Source organism: Salvia hispanica, chromosome 1 (assembly GCF_023119035.1).
Source record: "Salvia hispanica cultivar TCC Black 2014 chromosome 1, UniMelb_Shisp_WGS_1.0, whole genome shotgun sequence".
In the NCBI taxonomy this organism is placed as follows: domain Eukaryota; kingdom Viridiplantae; phylum Streptophyta; class Magnoliopsida; order Lamiales; family Lamiaceae; genus Salvia; species Salvia hispanica.
The window spans coordinates 25,115,440-25,133,230 of NC_062965.1; the positions used below are offsets into that span (position 1 = coordinate 25,115,440).

At 36.3% G+C, this 17,791-nt stretch overlaps 3 protein-coding genes and 1 non-coding gene across 5 annotated transcripts; 2 read left to right on the forward strand and 2 right to left on the reverse strand.

Annotated features, from left to right (window-relative positions):
* Positions 1 to 16: 16 nt before the first annotated feature.
* On the reverse strand, positions 17 to 4,819 carry LOC125200721 (serine/threonine-protein phosphatase PP1). The gene is made up of 4 exons (XM_048098463.1): positions 4,486 to 4,819; positions 2,051 to 2,610; positions 1,773 to 1,987; positions 17 to 356 (listed from the first exon to the last, which is right to left on the reverse strand). Exons 1-3 carry the CDS (start codon positions 4,661 to 4,663, stop codon positions 1,799 to 1,801), a joined length of 927 nt encoding a protein of 308 aa, XP_047954420.1. The 5' UTR covers positions 4,664 to 4,819; the 3' UTR covers positions 17 to 356; positions 1,773 to 1,798.
* Positions 4,820 to 8,197: 3,378 nt separating this feature from the next.
* Positions 8,198 to 11,828, forward strand: LOC125208765 (protein DA1-related 2). 2 transcript variants are annotated; one of them, XM_048108348.1, is made up of 13 exons: positions 8,198 to 8,424; positions 8,783 to 8,937; positions 9,494 to 9,581; positions 9,659 to 9,776; positions 9,871 to 9,991; positions 10,089 to 10,172; positions 10,259 to 10,378; positions 10,456 to 10,668; positions 10,750 to 10,812; positions 10,911 to 11,026; positions 11,093 to 11,151; positions 11,254 to 11,327; positions 11,404 to 11,590. In XM_048108348.1, exons 1-13 carry the CDS (start codon positions 8,379 to 8,381, stop codon positions 11,443 to 11,445), a joined length of 1,299 nt encoding a protein of 432 aa, XP_047964305.1. In that variant the 5' UTR covers positions 8,198 to 8,378; the 3' UTR covers positions 11,446 to 11,590. The 2 variants fall into 2 exon arrangements, with proteins under 2 accessions (XP_047964305.1, XP_047964304.1); XM_048108347.1 differs by having other exon boundaries at positions 8,204 to 8,424; positions 11,254 to 11,828.
* Positions 11,829 to 12,189: 361 nt separating this feature from the next.
* Positions 12,190 to 12,273, forward strand: TRNAY-GUA. Its single transcript is given in 2 exon segments — positions 12,190 to 12,226; positions 12,238 to 12,273. It is a non-coding gene; the product is annotated as a tRNA-Tyr (tRNA).
* An 817-nt stretch (positions 12,274 to 13,090) lies between these two features.
* Positions 13,091 to 13,711, reverse strand: LOC125201694 (40S ribosomal protein S30). Its single transcript, XM_048099907.1, has 2 exons — positions 13,507 to 13,711; positions 13,091 to 13,234 (listed from the first exon to the last, which is right to left on the reverse strand). Exons 1-2 carry the CDS (start codon positions 13,646 to 13,648, stop codon positions 13,188 to 13,190), a joined length of 189 nt encoding a protein of 62 aa, XP_047955864.1. The 5' UTR covers positions 13,649 to 13,711; the 3' UTR covers positions 13,091 to 13,187.
* Between the last annotated feature and the right edge of the window lie 4,080 nt (positions 13,712 to 17,791).

The following is a 17,791-nucleotide window of genomic DNA, read 5'->3' on the forward strand; positions in this document are numbered from 1 at the left end:
CACAAACAAGGGGGGATAGTACACATAATCATCTCTACCATTAAACTAGTAAAAACATAGTTCAATCAATTCATGGAGGCACTGCAAGCAAAGCTCAAATCTAGACAAATATGCCAAGATTTTCCAAATAAATTGGCCCATTATGGCGCCCATGGTTTGCTAACATGAGTTTGAAACAAACTTTATCTACCGCTAATCCACCCCTGAAGATGCGCTAATAAAAACTCCTTCTCAAGTGTACTATAGTTTGAGATAGGAAAAAAAACAAAAAAAGCTTAAGCACGGTTCTTATTCAACGCTCTTGGGGGAGATCAAGCCGGGTGCAGCTGCGACTTCTACTAACTGAAGACTAGTACCTGCAGCAATAAGATACAGAATGCAGTGCATAGTTAGTAGATCGTGGGATTAGGAATCAATCATTTATTTTTACATTTGAAGTAATGACAAGCCTAAATGAACTCCAATTAAATAATTCTACAGTTTGGCAGTGTACAAAACTTAGCTAGCTGCTTGAATTACCGAAATAGGATGCAAAGGGACTTTATTGATATGTTTAGTGGGCTCAACAGTGCTGCGTAGTCTCATACATTAGAGATTTAACAAGTACTAGGAACCAAATAAATTACTCAAAAAGTTTGAAGTTTATATAGGAACCTCTCTCAAAATGGGCATCCATACAGATAAAAGTATCAAACAGTTAGCTTGAGGGTGCATTCTCTTTTGTTGCAAATTTACCATAATAAAGTGCGGGATACAAATAAATGGGTATATTTTCCCACATTTTAGTGGTCTCCAATTTTTTATCAAGTTTTCTCTAGGGTGGAAAAAAAGGTTAGTCCTATACCAATGATAGAATCAAGTACAATTAGCTCAACGACAGAGATTATTAAGGGCCTTGGGATTTTCTGAAATTCCAATACATCTTAGTTCACAGTGATAGTCTATAACATTTTAACCATCTAGTATCTAGGGAGTGTTTACCTTCAGTGAGAGGATTACTTTGATAAATGATAGGACTGGGTATTCCAATAATAAGATGGTCAAACAAGTTCAAAATCAATCAATCCACCAAAGCAATTGGTAGGTTAGCTGTGAGCCTATATGTTCATTCTTTTAAGTTTTAACTAGAGCATTAGGTCGACATTAAGCACCACAGTAAAAAATTTATGCACTTATATAAACCATAATATGAAATTACATATCTATCAGGATATTGCCATAGGCTGATGCCGCAAGCCATAGCTCATGCTTGTTTAGATGTTTTGAGATCTGATTCCAAATCAAGCACTGATTTTGGGTTTTCTCATCTGCGCAAGCATTCTAATGATATGTATATGATAGCATTTCTTAGCTATGATAATGACATGGGCAATAAGCACTAAGCACTGATATTAAACAGCAGGATATCTTGTCTAAGATGATAGGTGTTTCATGCCGAGGATGAATGGAACATGCACTGATGTCAGACCACAGGATATCATGTTATGTTAGGAGGGAAGTTCACCACACAGTAGTTGAAAGTAGACAAATGAAGGGATAAAATGTAATGTCTTGTTATGGAAAGTCTACTGCTAAGCAAGAACACAGGAGAACTTTGATTACTTTACTTATCAGAACTGACTTCATTCCTTTAGGCTTGCCTTTTGCTTTTTACGTGGTTTTCATATCTAGTATTGATTATGAAATAGCTTTAAGGATATCAATAAACTGCATGCAAGCAGTCCCAATTCAAGAAAATTGACTGAAAAACATAAGCAACAATTTGAGCTGACCTTGAAAATTAGGATGTGATGAAGCATCACATTTTAGTGGACATCATGAACTTGTTTTTCCTCTCGGCTGGCTTCAGAATTTGAAAAGAGCACATTAAGTTTTCATCAACGCTCATCATTGCACCAGCATTATCAAATTCACCACAGTAGTTTGGAGCTGAGAAAACGGTTACAAGTTGCCTATCTGCAAAAAACTCATAACCATCCTCCACAACCTGAAATAAGATAGAGGTTAGGAACACAGTCTTAACCCAGGAACAGAGCAAAGATTGATTTACCTGATGAGCACGACAGACAAGGTCCAAATCATGTTTTGCCAGGAACTCTGAGACTGTATCAGCGCCAAATGTAAATGAAACTCCCCTATCATTCATTCCCCATCCTTTAACATCTTTACCAGGGTCTGACCATAACAAATCACAGAGCAAACCAGTGTCCGGTATAGCAGTCGGGCGGGGCAAACTCCTAATCTGATCCAGGTTATTCAGTTCTGGAGAAAGGCCCCCATGCATGCATAGTATCTTGTCATCGACTAGTGCAGCAACAGGAAGCCAATTAAAGCAGTCAGTGAAGGCTTTCCACAATTTCACATTGAAGCGGCGCTTGCATTCATCGTAAAATCCATATATCCTATTTATAGAAGCACATTCATGGTTTCCTCTAAGAAGGAAAAAATTCTCGGGGTACTTGATTTTGTATGCAAGCAATAAGCATATCGTCTCTAAACTCTGTTTCCCACGATCTACATAGTCACCCAAAAATAGGTAATTGGATTTTGGAGGGAACCCCCCGTACTCGAAAAGCCTTAAAAGATCGCTATATTGCCCATGGATGTCACCTGAAATAAGAACGGAATTACTACTGGTTAGTTTAACATTCATCACACAGCACTGCTAGAGACATGATTGATTGTTTTCAATTATTAAATAAACGATCGTTCATCATGATGCTACTAAGAGAAATTGATTAACTAATCACTTATAATTGAGCAAAACATTATTAAACAAAAAGCTAGTGAAACAAAAATATTTAGTAAATGTATTAAGTTTATGAACAGACTTTCGCAGTACGAAATTGGAGAAGTAATCTAACTACAAAGACATAAACTTCACATACAACCAAACCACCAGCCCCTCTTCTTTGTTTCCAAATGAGACACTGTTTTGGGTCATCAAGCACTTCCCTTTCCCTTGTCAAGACAACCGACAGAAACCAGGGTGAAAAGTCATATAACCATTCAATATGGGAATGTGGGATCTCAAAAGCTCCCTCCTGTTCCATTTACAGCACACGGCCTCAGTATATTAGATGTTCTTTCTTTATTTTTACTCCCTCAGTCCCATAGAAATTGGCCATATTTCCTTTTTCGTCCGTCCCATAGAAATTGGCCATATCCATTTATGATAACCTTTTTCTCCTTCTTTTTCTACTTTTTCATTTATGGACCCACCATCCACTACACAATTTCAACTATTTTTTCTCCTTCTCTCTTACTTTACCAAATTACGTATTAAAACCCGTGCCAACCCTAAAAGAGCCAATTTCTATGGGACGGAGGGAGTATTAAGTTTGTATAATCTATGACAAGTTGATTGCAAAATTCCTTCACTAATCACTGTTCAACTCTAAAGCATGATAGAACTTATTTTGTGCTCATGATAACTTTTCTCAGTGTCACTTATATTTTCCTATCTAGAGATGGAGGTATCTTGGTTAGCGACTACAGGCAGGATATTACTAAAGCTCCCTTATTCACTTTGTGGGGCAGTTTGTCATTTAACAAGACCTTGTTGATATTTAGTTTCCACTTTCCAACATGACACTCAAAAGCATTTCATTGAAGACTACAAACTTGATCCTGATTCCTGCTTAAAGCATTTCAGTGAAGACTACAAACATGACACTAAAAAGCATTTCATTTCTATGAAAACTGGACAATACCAACTGTCTTAATATTAGAAATAACTTTAGAACCCATATTTTACTTCATCTGAATCGGTGTTTGTGTCACATTTCTAAAGCTCTGAGCCATGAAGGTGCAGCATAAATTAATCGAGGAAGTACAAAACATTGCAATCTTAGCTCTAGCTGTATAAAAAACAACAACAAACCTAACACAACCACACAACATGTAGAATCAATGTAAGTTTTACATTTATGTATAAAAGAATACAAACAAAAGATTCCAAACAGGAGTACATGCATGTTATGATGACTTACCAGTGAAACACAATTAACAGAAAAGGAAACTATCTTCGTCACTACACTAGGTATGATAAAGTCCCAATTAGACTAGATCGAAGCTAAATATTGCACGGTGCCATTGTTAGCCTTTAATTCACCAAAATGATAGACAAAGGCCAAACATCACCAACCGATCCAACTAAAATTATACAAGGAACTTCAACTACATACAGCTACAGAAAATACAACCTCCCTGTAGAATTTCCAGTCTGGTCAACAATATTATGTGAATAATAGGGATTATCTTAACAGTAATATGCTAAATTAAGCTTTGAATTAAAATTGCATAATATTTGAGAAACTTAACAGCAATCATAGACTTGAATACCCAGGAAAAGAACAATAAAACAATTTAGGTTTTCCTAAAGCTTTTAGAACAAAAGCGGAAAACTTCACACACAAAAACAAGCAAAATCCCCAAAAATCATCAAATCAAAACCTTAATCCTAAAAAAAGCGAAAAAAATTACCACAAATCTTGATAGGTGCTTCGAGTTCGAGAAGATTGGGCTGATTAATGAAGATTTCACGCGATGCGGTACAAAGCTGCTTAATCTCAGACTCCGAGAGCTGCACTAATTTGCCCGGCTTCGAGGATCGGACCTCAATTAGTTTGTCAATTATCCTGTCCAAAACCACAGGGTCCATTAGCTCACCCTGCCGCCCTCTTTCCCTTCCTCTCGAGTGCGTTTTCTTCACACACACATACGCATGGGTGTGTGCGATTTTTGGGATTTTGAGCGAGAAGAGTCGTTTGCCCTGTTGCTCTGTGGGTCTCTGCAACAGATATTTTGGGGGTTTGAGAGAAAAGTAATTACGTAATGTTTTTGAATTGATTGGTGCATTGACTTCCAAAATTATTCATTTTAATATTAATATTTCATCTCATCAATGAAAAATATTGATGTTAAATTACATTATCAAAATTAGCGGGATTGTGAAATCAAGAATACTTTTCAAATATTCTTTTAACTTGAATTCATGAGTTTTAGTGAGAGATTGTGAGATTTTTCAACATATGTGAGGAAGGAACAAAATAGAAGGTCTCGTTAATTAAGATGCACATTTAATTAGAAAATTACTAATTCAGTTTGTCATGAAAATTATTTGGATTATATGGACCAATTATATAGTATAGTCGCATTCATTTATTTTAGCTAAGGATTCGTTTAGTCAAGGGTCATTTTCAAGTTATATGCCAACAATATAATTGTCTGAAAATTGTGTGGTTTTGATCAAAATTGCCTCACTTGTTAATATCTCTTTCTTTGATTGAAATTGAAATTATGTAACGGATAAGATGCAAAAAGACACTTTTAATATTCTCATAAATGACAGTTGAGGTGAGACACTAAAAGTGGTTATGATGTTTGAGAGATAAAAAGAGAATTAGTGAAATAGGAGAAACTTGAATATATATACATTCAAAATTGAGATTTAATTATTTTTGGGCTCGGTGAAATTAAGAAAAAGTTGAGCTTTTAAGTACAAACTTATGTTGTTTATATTTACTCCCTCCGGTTCTTCATAGTTGAGTCATTTTTTTATTTTGGAAAGTTTCTTCTTAGTTGAGTCATTTTCATATATGGTAACTTTTTTCTCTTTCTTACTTTACTTTCTCTTACTTTATTCTATCTGTTTTATTCACTTTATACTTTATTCTCTCTACCTTTTCCTCTCTCTTACTTTTTTATCTCTTTATTAAACACACCTAACATTCATTTCTAAAACTCCATGCCGAAAAGTTCGGCCTCAACTATGAAGAAACAGAGGGAGTACTTCAGTTTGTTTATCTTCAGATCTAGACATCATCTACAAAAGATGATGGACAATGTCATCAAACAACGGTGAGTCATCGATAACTTTCACTGTGTTCGATTCCACGAGTCTCGTATTCGGGATATATTACTTTTGATCATACAACGACAAATAGTGCACCCGATTTCTATTTCCACACTAATTTTTCTATATGATCATTCAAGAGACCCCATTAAGCGTCACAAGTTAAAGGAAAAAGGTTATTTTGTCATGTATTTTTTAGAACCACTTTGGTATACAATCAAGATGAGATCATGTTCTCAAGCCTAGTTTTTGAAACTCAATTATTGGACATAGAAGTTCAAATGATCGTCACAATTTTTATCAAAAATAAATCTTCATAAATTTATTTCTATAAATTGAATGGAATAATATTGTGCTGACAACTATAAAAGTAAAAAAGTAGTAATACTATTGCATGTGGCTAAATAAAAATCTAAATCTAAATCAAACCTTTTCAAGCACATCTTGGCTGGAGATACGTCAGAAATTGTAAAAGAAGTCACAAAAGGAATAACACTAAATCCAAGTTTACATCTTTACCTCCCATAAAATATATTAGGTGATTTGTTCTCGATTTTTATACTGACAAAATATAACTTTATGAAATCTTAAACGGGTTATAGTAGTAGTCCAATTATTCGATCAATTTCCTTTAGGAGTATCTTATAAGGAGTGGAATTTAGTGATGTCGCTGGTTTAAGAACTCATCCAAAAAATCGAAACTTTAACCAACCCGATGAGATAATACATGATTTCAGTATTGGTTCCGATTCAACATCGGGTGATTTTGTAATAAGAATACTTTTTAAAATATATTCATGAAAAGTTTAAATTATTTTTAAGTAATAACAAATAGGGCATTATCCTTATATCCAAAAGTTGTTAGTTGCTAACTAATTTGTATGCCCCACAACACTAACGTAACGTAATTGCATTAATATTTGAGCATCGTTTACTTTTAATTAGATTGCGCAATCGTAACAAGTTAGTTCATATCGTTGAAAGGAATAGAATATATCTTAAACTTTACATAATTGAAAATTAAATTTTAAGTTAAATGTGTTTTGAAACAAGGCTGATTATTCTTGCAGCAGACAGATCTAATCTTTATGATAGATTCGCCATTTGTCTCCCTTCTTTAATAAAGCCAAGTATCATGCTGATCTAATAACTACACTTTTTTTCTTGGCTTAAAAAAGAAGAATGCATGATAATAATTATACCTTTTCTCAATGGAATTCTTTCCACACTAGTTTACCTATATATGTTTCAACTTCTACTAAAGGAAGAATTTCAATTAAACAAAATACATTTCAAGTTTGACAAATTAAATTTTTTGAAATAATTAAAACTAGGGGTGGCTGGAGGATTTCAATTCTATACCTTAAATGAATCGGTCATGAGAATTTTATCCAGTGATTTTTAGATTTTTCACATGCTAAAAATGCAAATATTCCCTTAGTCTTGAGGCTATATTGTTATTTTTTAAGTATGGTGATTGAAGAAGTTTGAAAGCATTTTCATTGTTGATAACCCCATTATTTGCAACTTTTGACTTGTTTTCCTTTCTAGGTGAAAGACCATAAAAATATACATCAAAGGTGACTTTAGTCTTTAGGTCTCATTTTTCACTAGAGATATAACATGTTTTAGAACTTCACTAAGAAATCCATGCGAGGTGTCGAATTATTATAATATGGTACAATATAATCGTCTTACGATTGTGCATATTTATGATTATCTATTGAATAACCTGATTACGTGATTTATAAGTTAATATAAATATGATGGTCAAACGATCATCTATAACAATTATTAGGACCAATGGTGCGGAGATAACTCTATTTGTTATGGTTGAAATTGAAGTTAGAATAAAGCTATGAATTTGTTCTCTATATAAGAGGCCATGACCTCTAAGTGATAGTATCTCATTCCTATCAACCGAAGGTACCAAACGAGAAACATAGTAGTAACTCTTTATCTACATTTTCATACGTATCATTTGCAAGACGCTCAACCCTACTTGAGATTCATCGAGGCATGAACACAAGTACGCTTCTGCATTCATTATCCTTCGTATTCAACATGTATTAATTTGCCTGCGAATCATATTCCAAAAATACCTAATTATTCATTAGACTGGACTCTCTAGCTAGTTAATGTTATAAAAGCTGAAAAGGTGAAATCAAACTCTAGTGAGAGCCATATGCATTCATGTTGTAAAGTTGAAAGATAACACCAAAGGTGGTGGGCAAGAAGATTGTAGTTCACTCAAACTCAAGTTGATAAATTCATAGCCTTTCTGCATATTCCCTTCCTTTTTCTGATCTGACCTCAATCCTCATCACCAGATTCTCCCACCATTAACTTTCTTCTCTTGTTTCTCCAAGCCAAGAATCTCTTTCCCCCATCTCAGATTCTCTCTTTTCTCCACCTTTATTTACAATGCTGTTTTCCTCTTCCTCTCTCTCCCCTCCTCCTCTCTCAGTCCCTTTCACCATTGAAAATTTTTACAACCTTCTCTTCAACCTGGAAATACCTCATGTCTTCCTCAAATGTCAACCACCTTGCCCAGCCTTGCATTTATGGTATGAATTTCTCCTTTTTTCCTAACTAACTTAACAAATTTTGCCTTTTTTCACAATTCCCACATGATATTTTTGTTTTGAGGGATGAATTTTGCTTCTGTTTGCCTCAAGATTATACCTTTTTGCCAATTTAGTAATGCCCTTATTCATATTTATATCAGTTATGCATCAAGAAGGTTGTTTCTGTATAATCTGGATTAATCATAACTATGTGTAAGGGCTATTTGAGGCTGCATTTTGATCTAGTTCTTAGTTTAGTTTTCAGTTTTTTTGAGGTTTGGGCTACTTTTCTTCACTCTTGTATAACTAACTGTTCAAGCATTAAGAAATTTATGTATTAATTGTGGGGTTTAAGCAGGGAATATCGTCTCTTCGTACGGAGAGAGGAAGTCGCGCCTCATGAGATGGCTGAGCAAGGTTTTCCAAGGTGGAGGTAGTAGAAGGAGAGCTGCAACGGGGGTGCAACAGCCCGGTGATGGAAATGTCATCTTACGAGCCCCAACTAGATCTTCGGTATTGATCCCTCTGTCTCTAAATGTGCCTTATGTTCATCTTTCAATGTAGAATTTTCATCACTAGTTGTCTGCTGTTGGAATATTATACTTTAGTGATTATTTTTGTGCTCTATCTTAAGATTTTGAATTTAAAAGTGCGGTTTGAAGATAGGTGGAATATATTCCTGATATGAATATATCAATAGAGATGTTTCAAATTGGTATCATATACTTATCCTACTTTAGATATTTTTTTTATCTTCTAAGATTTTCTTATCTTAAATCCAACTGAGTTGTCAACTGCATTATCCCAAAGAAAGAAAAGTAGATCTTGGATAGAGCTAAACCACACATACTATTGGAGATCAGAAAAAGAACTAATTAGTGCTTAATTATTATATGATCCTGCCTTTTGTTGTCATAATTCTGTACTATTATCTTTGATAATTGCATATTGCATTATTCTACAAAGTTTGAATTTGCATGGCTTGATCGAAAACAATAAGAAATGGAAAGTTCATTGACAACGAATGAACAGTTTTCGATTGTTAAACTTTCGCTGGTTGGGCCTGCAGGATGACCGGTCTCGGGCCAATAGAGAGAAAGAGGAATTAGATCGCGCAGTAGCTGCCTCTTTGAACGAAGATCTAAGCAAACCGAATGGTAATATCTTCTTGTTTTCATCCTCAACAGCAACCACATAATGAGTGAAATCTAAGGTGATGGACTTAACTGTGCAGGCTATAGATGGAGAACTGCCAACGATGAAGATCTAGCGAGAACACTTCACGACAGTTTAAACTCAGCCCCATATAACCCTCAGTATGGCCCTAGAGACTATTATCCGGAGGCCTATAGGTACTTTTTTTTACACAATTTCTGCCAAGAGATCTTGAAAATTTCTTCACAAATTTCTAGTTTTTCCTGTCAATGATGCAGTGATCTTTTGCAGAAAGTGTGGAGGGTGCGAACGTGAAATCGTGCAGGGGAACTATCTCGGATGCATGGGGACATTTTTTCATCCCGAGTGCTTCTGCTGCTTCGCGTGTGGTCACCCTATTACTGAGCTTGAGGTATTTTGGTCCTTTGGTCTTTAGTTAGTACTGCTCATATCAATCGAACGTTATCATCGAACCTTTTTTAATATGCAATTCTTTTTGTTTAGTATAGTTCTCTTTGTCAGGAAAAGACACATACCACAAGTCTTGCTTCAAGGAGCTCACTCATCCAAAATGTGAAGTCTGTCATCAGTTTGTAAGTAACATCATCCATTTATTTAACTCCCAGTCATTGAAATCAGATTATTCACATTAATTTGCTACTGTCCATTAAATCTGCAGATTCCCACTAATGGAGCTGGCTTGATCGAATACAGATGCCACCCGTTCTGGTCTCAAAAGTACTGTCCTTCACACGAACACGACAACACAGCTAGGTGTTGCAGTTGCGAACGTTTGGAGGTATACATTTTTTGTCATTTTTACACTGTTAAATGAAATTCTTAAGCTTACAGTTTTTTGTTGTTTCAACTTTGAAGTCATGGAATACTAGATACATATCGCTGGGAGATAGTCGTAGCATATGCTTGGAGTGTATGGAGTCGGCTATCATGGACACCGGTGACTGCCAGCCGTTGTACCATGCCATTAGGGACTACTATGAGGGACTGAACATGAGGATTGATCAGCAAATTCCAATGCTTCTTGTTGAAAGAATAGCCCTTAACGAGGCCATTGAGGGCGAGAAGCATGTAAGTATTTTCTCCATATCCATTTTTTTGTATTGTTGATTACTAGTAGTATTATTTATACGAATGACTACCATTTTGCAGGGCTATCATCACATGCCGGAAACAAGAGGCTTATGCTTATCCGAAGAGCAAACTGTTACTAGTGTAAGCTCTTCTCCAGTAGCATTGGATCATTCTTTCCTTCAACAGAAGTTTTATTAGGTTGTTTGTTTCAAATTCTGTGTCGTACGACCAATATTCAGGTGTCGAGAAGGCCAAGAATGGAGCGGTGTGGACTAGTGGGAATGAGGACACAACTGCAGAAGCTGGTTAGGAGGTGTGATGTTACAGCCATTCTGGTTTTGTATGGCCTTCCAAGGTAACTACTGTCTAGCTAGATCTCGGGTTTGCAACGTTGAATGTGTTTAACCAATTGTTGCTGCAGGTTGCTGACTGGAGCAATCCTTGCACACGAGCTGATGCACGGATGGCTACGTCTCAATGGTATTGATCCGAGCCCTTAAAATGGTGTCTCACTTCACATTAATGATGGTTTGTACGCGCCTTCTATGTTAAATAAGTCATTCCACTTATGGCACTATGCAGGCTATCGCCATCTGAGGCACGAGGTGGAAGAAGGTATCTGTCAAGTGCTCGCGCGCCTATGGCTGGAGTCAGAGGTATTGAGCATACCATCCACCACCTTTACAGCTTCGTCTTCCTCCTCCTCATCATCGTCATATTCTCCTTGGTCAGCATCCAAGAAGGGAGGTAAGTCGACTGTCGAGAACAAGCTAGGCGAGTTTTTTATGCACCAGATCGCCCACGATGCATCTCCAGCATATGGAGGGGGGTATAGAGCCGCCATGGCAGCCGTGAATAGGTATGGTCTACGACGTACGTTGGACCATATTCGACTCACGGGAACCTTCCCGGAATAGTGAGTTGAGATGAAAGAGGAGGTTCTCAAAAGATTGAGTTGATCATATATTAGTGGATCATATGATCTATTCATACAACTTCAAATGTGAATGCATAGTGTTATGTATGAAAATGAGGGGAATAATTTTTATTTTTATTTTGTTTAAAAAATTGTGATCTTCAGAGATTCTTCCGCATATTGACCTGTTATGAGTTGGCTTTATAAGATTGGCTAAATAAGAAATTTTGTGTTTTATTTAGAATTGAAATTTAGAATTTGTGTATATCTCTATCTTAAAATTATGTTTTCAATATCAGATCATAATATCATATCTATTAAACAAACAACATATTATGCGATTATGTTATCTCTAATTCATTAAATCGAATTACCCTTGGGGTTACAATAGTAAGTGTCGATTCAGGCCACTGATTCGAAATTTACCCTTGGCTCGGATTGGCCAAAACATAGTACTTATACTCATCACAGACTCCAACTAATCATTCTACTACGAGAGTAGTTGTAATAATATAAGCAATAAAAAAGAAATGTTAATCAATTACTTGAGAAAATGAAGTTTCCTAGTGTAAGTTATATAAATTTGACAGATTTTAACACATCCGACCTTAGCTCAGTTGGTAGAGCGGAGGACTGTAGTTTGTGCTGATATCCTTAGGTCACTGGTTCGAATCCGGTAGGTCGGAATTTTTTTCTGTATACTTTTTTTGCCAGCTAATTAATCATAATATCCTATTAACCCATAATTTCTTGATAAAAAATTACTCACTATCCTTTCTTTTATACCAATCTCTGTCCCTATATGAGATTATAATGCAATACTGAAATTCTAACATTTTGATAAATTTGTTTATCGAAAATAATTGAATTTTTTTAAAATCTTGCCATATGCCATTTGAACGCCCTAGGGCAATGTGTGTATGTAATCGCTGTCTATTTTCCCTTCGTATCAATATGATTTCTTAGCATGAAGAAAAATGGATAAATAACATCATTCTCTCATTCTATGAATAAGTATATTAATTTGGTCAAAGTGATCATCCTCGCAAATTGCATTGCGCATCTTCATTCCTTGAATTGAAAACCAAATTTTTAAAGAAACACTAACCAAAAGCCAGAATTTCAATTATTGGTTAAAAACAACGGACTTGATTAGTTCAACAACACCCCTAAATGTTTCAATAGTTTGTTCTTGCATAACTCAACTGGTTTTCCAATTAGTTATACTTAAGAAATTCATCTCCAACTAATTCTTTTGCCAAGCAAAAACTAACCATTTTGGATAGCCAATATTTAGTGAATGTTGGGATATTACCTATTTCTACTTAACTTTTGAGAGGAAATAACTAGATTCTCATGTAACTTGATTCATAGAGTACTTCCCCAGCCAGTTCGTTGTACCAATCGAAACCAAACATAAATACTGCGATTTACTGATAATGGCTGTTCAAACTATCAAGAAAGCTCAGAGATAAGCAAATTCTTTCACAAAAGGAAGGCAAATAGAAATAAAAATCCAATCTTTATATTCAAAATGATAGGACAAAGTAAATAACAATACTACATGATGAAATCAAACCAATAAAAATCTCTTCACCAATTACTTCTCAGATGAATTCGGTCCCCTCTTCTTTCCAAAGCCAACAACTGCAACAAATACACGAATACCAGCTTATGAATTTCGTCCCCTCTTCTTTCCACATATCAATTCATTCATAATGATACATATCTAATCAAACACATCACTGAAACTAGGGTTCAATTTCCAATCCTATAATCCCCAATTCAGAAGAAAAAATCAAACAAATACAATCATGCTAAATGCAAACAATACATTATGGTAAATTCAATAAAACACAATTAGGTCATAATGCAACAGAATTCTAGCAAAAAAACACACAAGAGAAGAGTGAGATTACCGGCGGTGACGAAACGGCGATTGTACTGCATCCGCTTGTGAGCTCGGCCGCGCGGCTTCTTCTTCTTGTCCTGCTTCGCAACCTTGGGCGTCTGCCCTCTCACCTTACCGGCACGTGCCAACGAACCGTGGACCTTACCCATGATTGATTAATCGATTGATTGAATGAATCAAGAGAGAGAGCAGCAGCAATGGGAGAGGTTACAGTGAAGGTTAGGGTTAGCATGATATATAAATATAAATATTAATTGGGTATTTTTTCCAAAAAATGAAAGCCCACCTATAACATTTGGTTTATTTTCTGATCTTATTTTCTTGGATTTTCTAACTTGGGCTATCAAACATGCCGGAAGTAAAAAAGAATGTGATTAAAGAATTTCTAATAAAAATGAGATTTTCGGCAATTAAAAAATTTATATAAATACATATAGACTAATTTTGATGAATAAACCAAAATGATACTACTACTATTTATTGTGGATTGAGGGAATATTTGATTATTACTGGTACTCTCGTTCTAGAATCGCCGATTCCAAACAAGGGAAATGAAACCGTAAGTAGATTCACAAATTCGGTTTTGAACCCATAACTGACGAATCCAGTTTCCATTTTAAATCAAGGGCTTTGGTCGATTTTAGCCAACATTTACTGATTTTCAGTTTTTTTTCAAGGTTTTTTCTGATTTTTTTTATTTATTTATCATGGTTTATTGGTTTTGGCCCAACATAGGCGGTTGATTGCTGGTTATGGTTCCAAAAATTCTTGAATGGAATGATATCGGTTGAATTGGTATAGCCAATTTCAGTTTCAACACATTAAAACATTTATGGTACCAAATTAGAACTGCAAGTTCAATTGCAAATTGAATCGACAGTTTCAATTTAATCCTACATTCCTATGTAAGTAGTGAAATTCTTTCACCTAACTAAAAATTTTAATCCAAACGACTTTGATGTACATTTGGAAACAAGCCCATATTACGAGCTACATAGTCAAGTTCTTTGATTTTGACATTTCCTACTTGCAAAAAACATTAAGATAATCTTTTTGAAAATATAGATCTTATTTGTGTTACCCACAGCTGTATGCCTGTATCTCAAAAAGAAGCTTTTTTATTTTTTTTTGCTTTGAATCGTAACTAAGTTCTTGTATTCATATAACTTGGACATTTTGCACCAATCAATCAATAGAGCCCATGCTACACGCCCAATCGATTCATGTTTCCATATTTACACTTGTTTTTTCAACTTGAAATTGAACAACGACAAACATGGTTGTTACTCTTTTAAGTCGCTATAGAATAAATGAAACCTGAAAGCGAAATGTCTAAATTAATTTCAACGATACCTTCGATTTGTTCATTATAAATTTCGTGCTAATTACTTTACGACATTGATTTCTCTCATAATGAAATTTACAAATATTTTTAGTAACAACTCACCACTCAAATATTTGAAATTACTTAAACTCCAAACCTTTTGATTAATTTGAGGAAAATGACTTAACAACTAGTAGAATTTCATCGTCCAAAAATGCTCTTAGAGCACTCCCAATGGGGGTGGCGAAAATCCGGCGATAAATCGCCGGCCGTTGTGGTGAAAACGGCGATAATTCGGCGATAATGTTACCGTTTTTTCGCCAACCGGCGTTTTATCGCCGGATTATCGCCGAGCGATCGCCGGCCATTGTGGGCGACGCTCGGCGATAAATCGGCGATATTTAAATTTTTTTTTTTTTTTTTTTTTTCGGCCCAACGGCTATTTTTACATCCCACCCCTATAAATATTTCCTCCACTTCCTCCATTCATCACCCACAATCTTCATTCTCTCCATTTTCAATCTCTTCTCCCAATCTTCAATCTTCATCAAATTATGAGCTTTTGGAAGAAAAATTCCCGCTCGGGTAAGGGTAAGGGTAAGGGGAAAGAGTCGAGTTCACAAATTCCCAACATGGATGAAGCAAACGAGCAGTGGATGCACTCGTTGTTAGCGATGGGTTCTCCTCCCGGCCAACTTCCATACACGGGTCCGTCTCCTTTGCAGACTCCTCCGGCGCGGAGACGTTCTCCGTACTTCAACTATGCCGCAGAATGCCCTCTCCAGCCGACGATGTGTATCGGCCCCAGTTCGACACCCCCGGATCAACCCCGGGCGACCAAGAATCTCAGGCCGCGACACTCGAGCGCGGAGGACTTCGAGGTGGAAGAAACGCCCACCGAGCCGCTGCGGCGAGATACGGGTTCCGATGAGAGGCCGAATCGGGTAAGGACTACTTACACTCGCAAGAGTCCGAGGCCGATAGCCACCTGCTGGGCGGACACGTCACGAACGCGGAGCGCAAAGCAACTACGGGCACCGAGATCATATTCCGGGAGCGGGTTGCCGCGAAGTACAGGAGCCACAAGACCGCCTCAATGAAGGACCATGGCGGCGAGGCGATCCGTCGGCATTGGGAGCGCCTCATGAGGGACTGCGGCCACTTCAACGGTATTTATTCTAACTTGTTGGCCGACATGCCCAGTGGCCAGAACGAGCATATGGTCCGAGATGAGGCCATGCAGAGGTATTGTGGCAAGTACTTGTCGAAGGGGTTCAAGTATTGGAACATCTACGATAAGCTGAAGGATCTCCCCAAATTCCGGACGGGGATGCACGCCGCGCTGCACGGGAAATCGGTGCGCTCGCGACTTAGCGTTTCGGAGAGCGAGGGGAGCGCGACCCACATCGACTTGAGTGGGGATGGTCCGCACGAGCGCCCGGAGGGAGCGAAGAAGGCGAAGGGGAGGCGGAAGGGGAAGGGCACAACGTCGGAAGTCGGTTCGGAACCCCACATCGACTTAGAAAAAGCCACTTATTCGAACAATGTCGCCAATCTGACGCAGATGTACACGCTGTACTTCACCGGCGGCGGGACCCCTGAAGAAAAGGCGGCCCTCTGGAAATGCATCCAAGGCCTGCAGATTAAGATGGGCCTCGAGCCCGACGCCCCTCCGGCCCCTCCGTCTTAGTTTTTTTTTTTTAAATCTTTGTTTATTTGCCGTTTTTATTTGTAGTTTTTTTTTTCTCGTTGTATTATATTTTCCAATGATTAATACAACGATGAATTGTTCATTATTAGTCTATTTATTAAATACATTTGTAGGGAAAATTAAATAATATAAAAAATAATGATGTAAAAATGAAATGTTGAGTTAGGGAGAAATAAGGGAGAAACCATTGTATCAGTTGGCTAAAAACTGGGGATAAAATGTGATGATGATGTGGCGCTGATGTGGCAGGAATTAGGAAGAAATAAGGGAGAAATAAGGGAGTGCCATTGGGAGTGCTCTTATGCTTTTTTATTCTGAATTCGAATATCATACCGAAATTGAATAATATTATTTGTTCATAAGCTCTATTGTACATATAGATAAAACATTAGTATAAAGTAGAAGGATTCGTCGATGGACATCCGATATCAATACTAGTATTTTTGCTTTGGACCAAATTTTCATAGAGTTATTTTTAAGTCACAGTCAAAAAAATCTTATACTACTACTACAAATTAAATGGGATGAATTTGCACCTAATCATATTAAATTCATTGGAAAATCATGCATGTTCGAGACAAATATATCTTCCTTAGCTTGTAGTTTGACTAACATGACCTTTTCTATGGAAGCATCTATTTACTTTTACATTTTGTGAAAAACAAATTTGAAAATATATAACCAATTTGATCCCAACCATACTCCATTTATATGTTTGAATCTATTACATGATGTTCTTTGTATTAACATTTTGGCTGATATATATTATATATACCTAAGTTTTTTTAATCTAAAGTTTTGCTATTTTACAAGACGATTATTAGACGAAAATATGCTACATTTACTTCTGAGAAATTTAGTGCCAATATTTGGCTAAAATTTGCTATTAATTTCTTAGTAATAAAGAAATTAAAAATTATTTCCAATTGATCACTTTTTGGGGCGAGTTGAATTCAAACTTGCACTTCGATCGGACTTTAGAAAAACTTTAATTACTTTTAGTTTGAATTCAAACACCTATATATATGTAAATATGTAGCTGAAGTTTACAAAAGTTCAATATTATCTTTTTATTATTCCTCTTAGCATATACATATATTTTTCTTGAAGCTGAGAAAAGTTTAAGAGCCATGTTTAACAAACAAGTAAAATGCTTGATTTTGTTTCTCATATCTTTTATTGCCATCAATCATCACATTCGGAGCTCTCAAGCCACAGCTGCTGTTCTTAATTATCAACAGAGTAAGTCTCTTGACA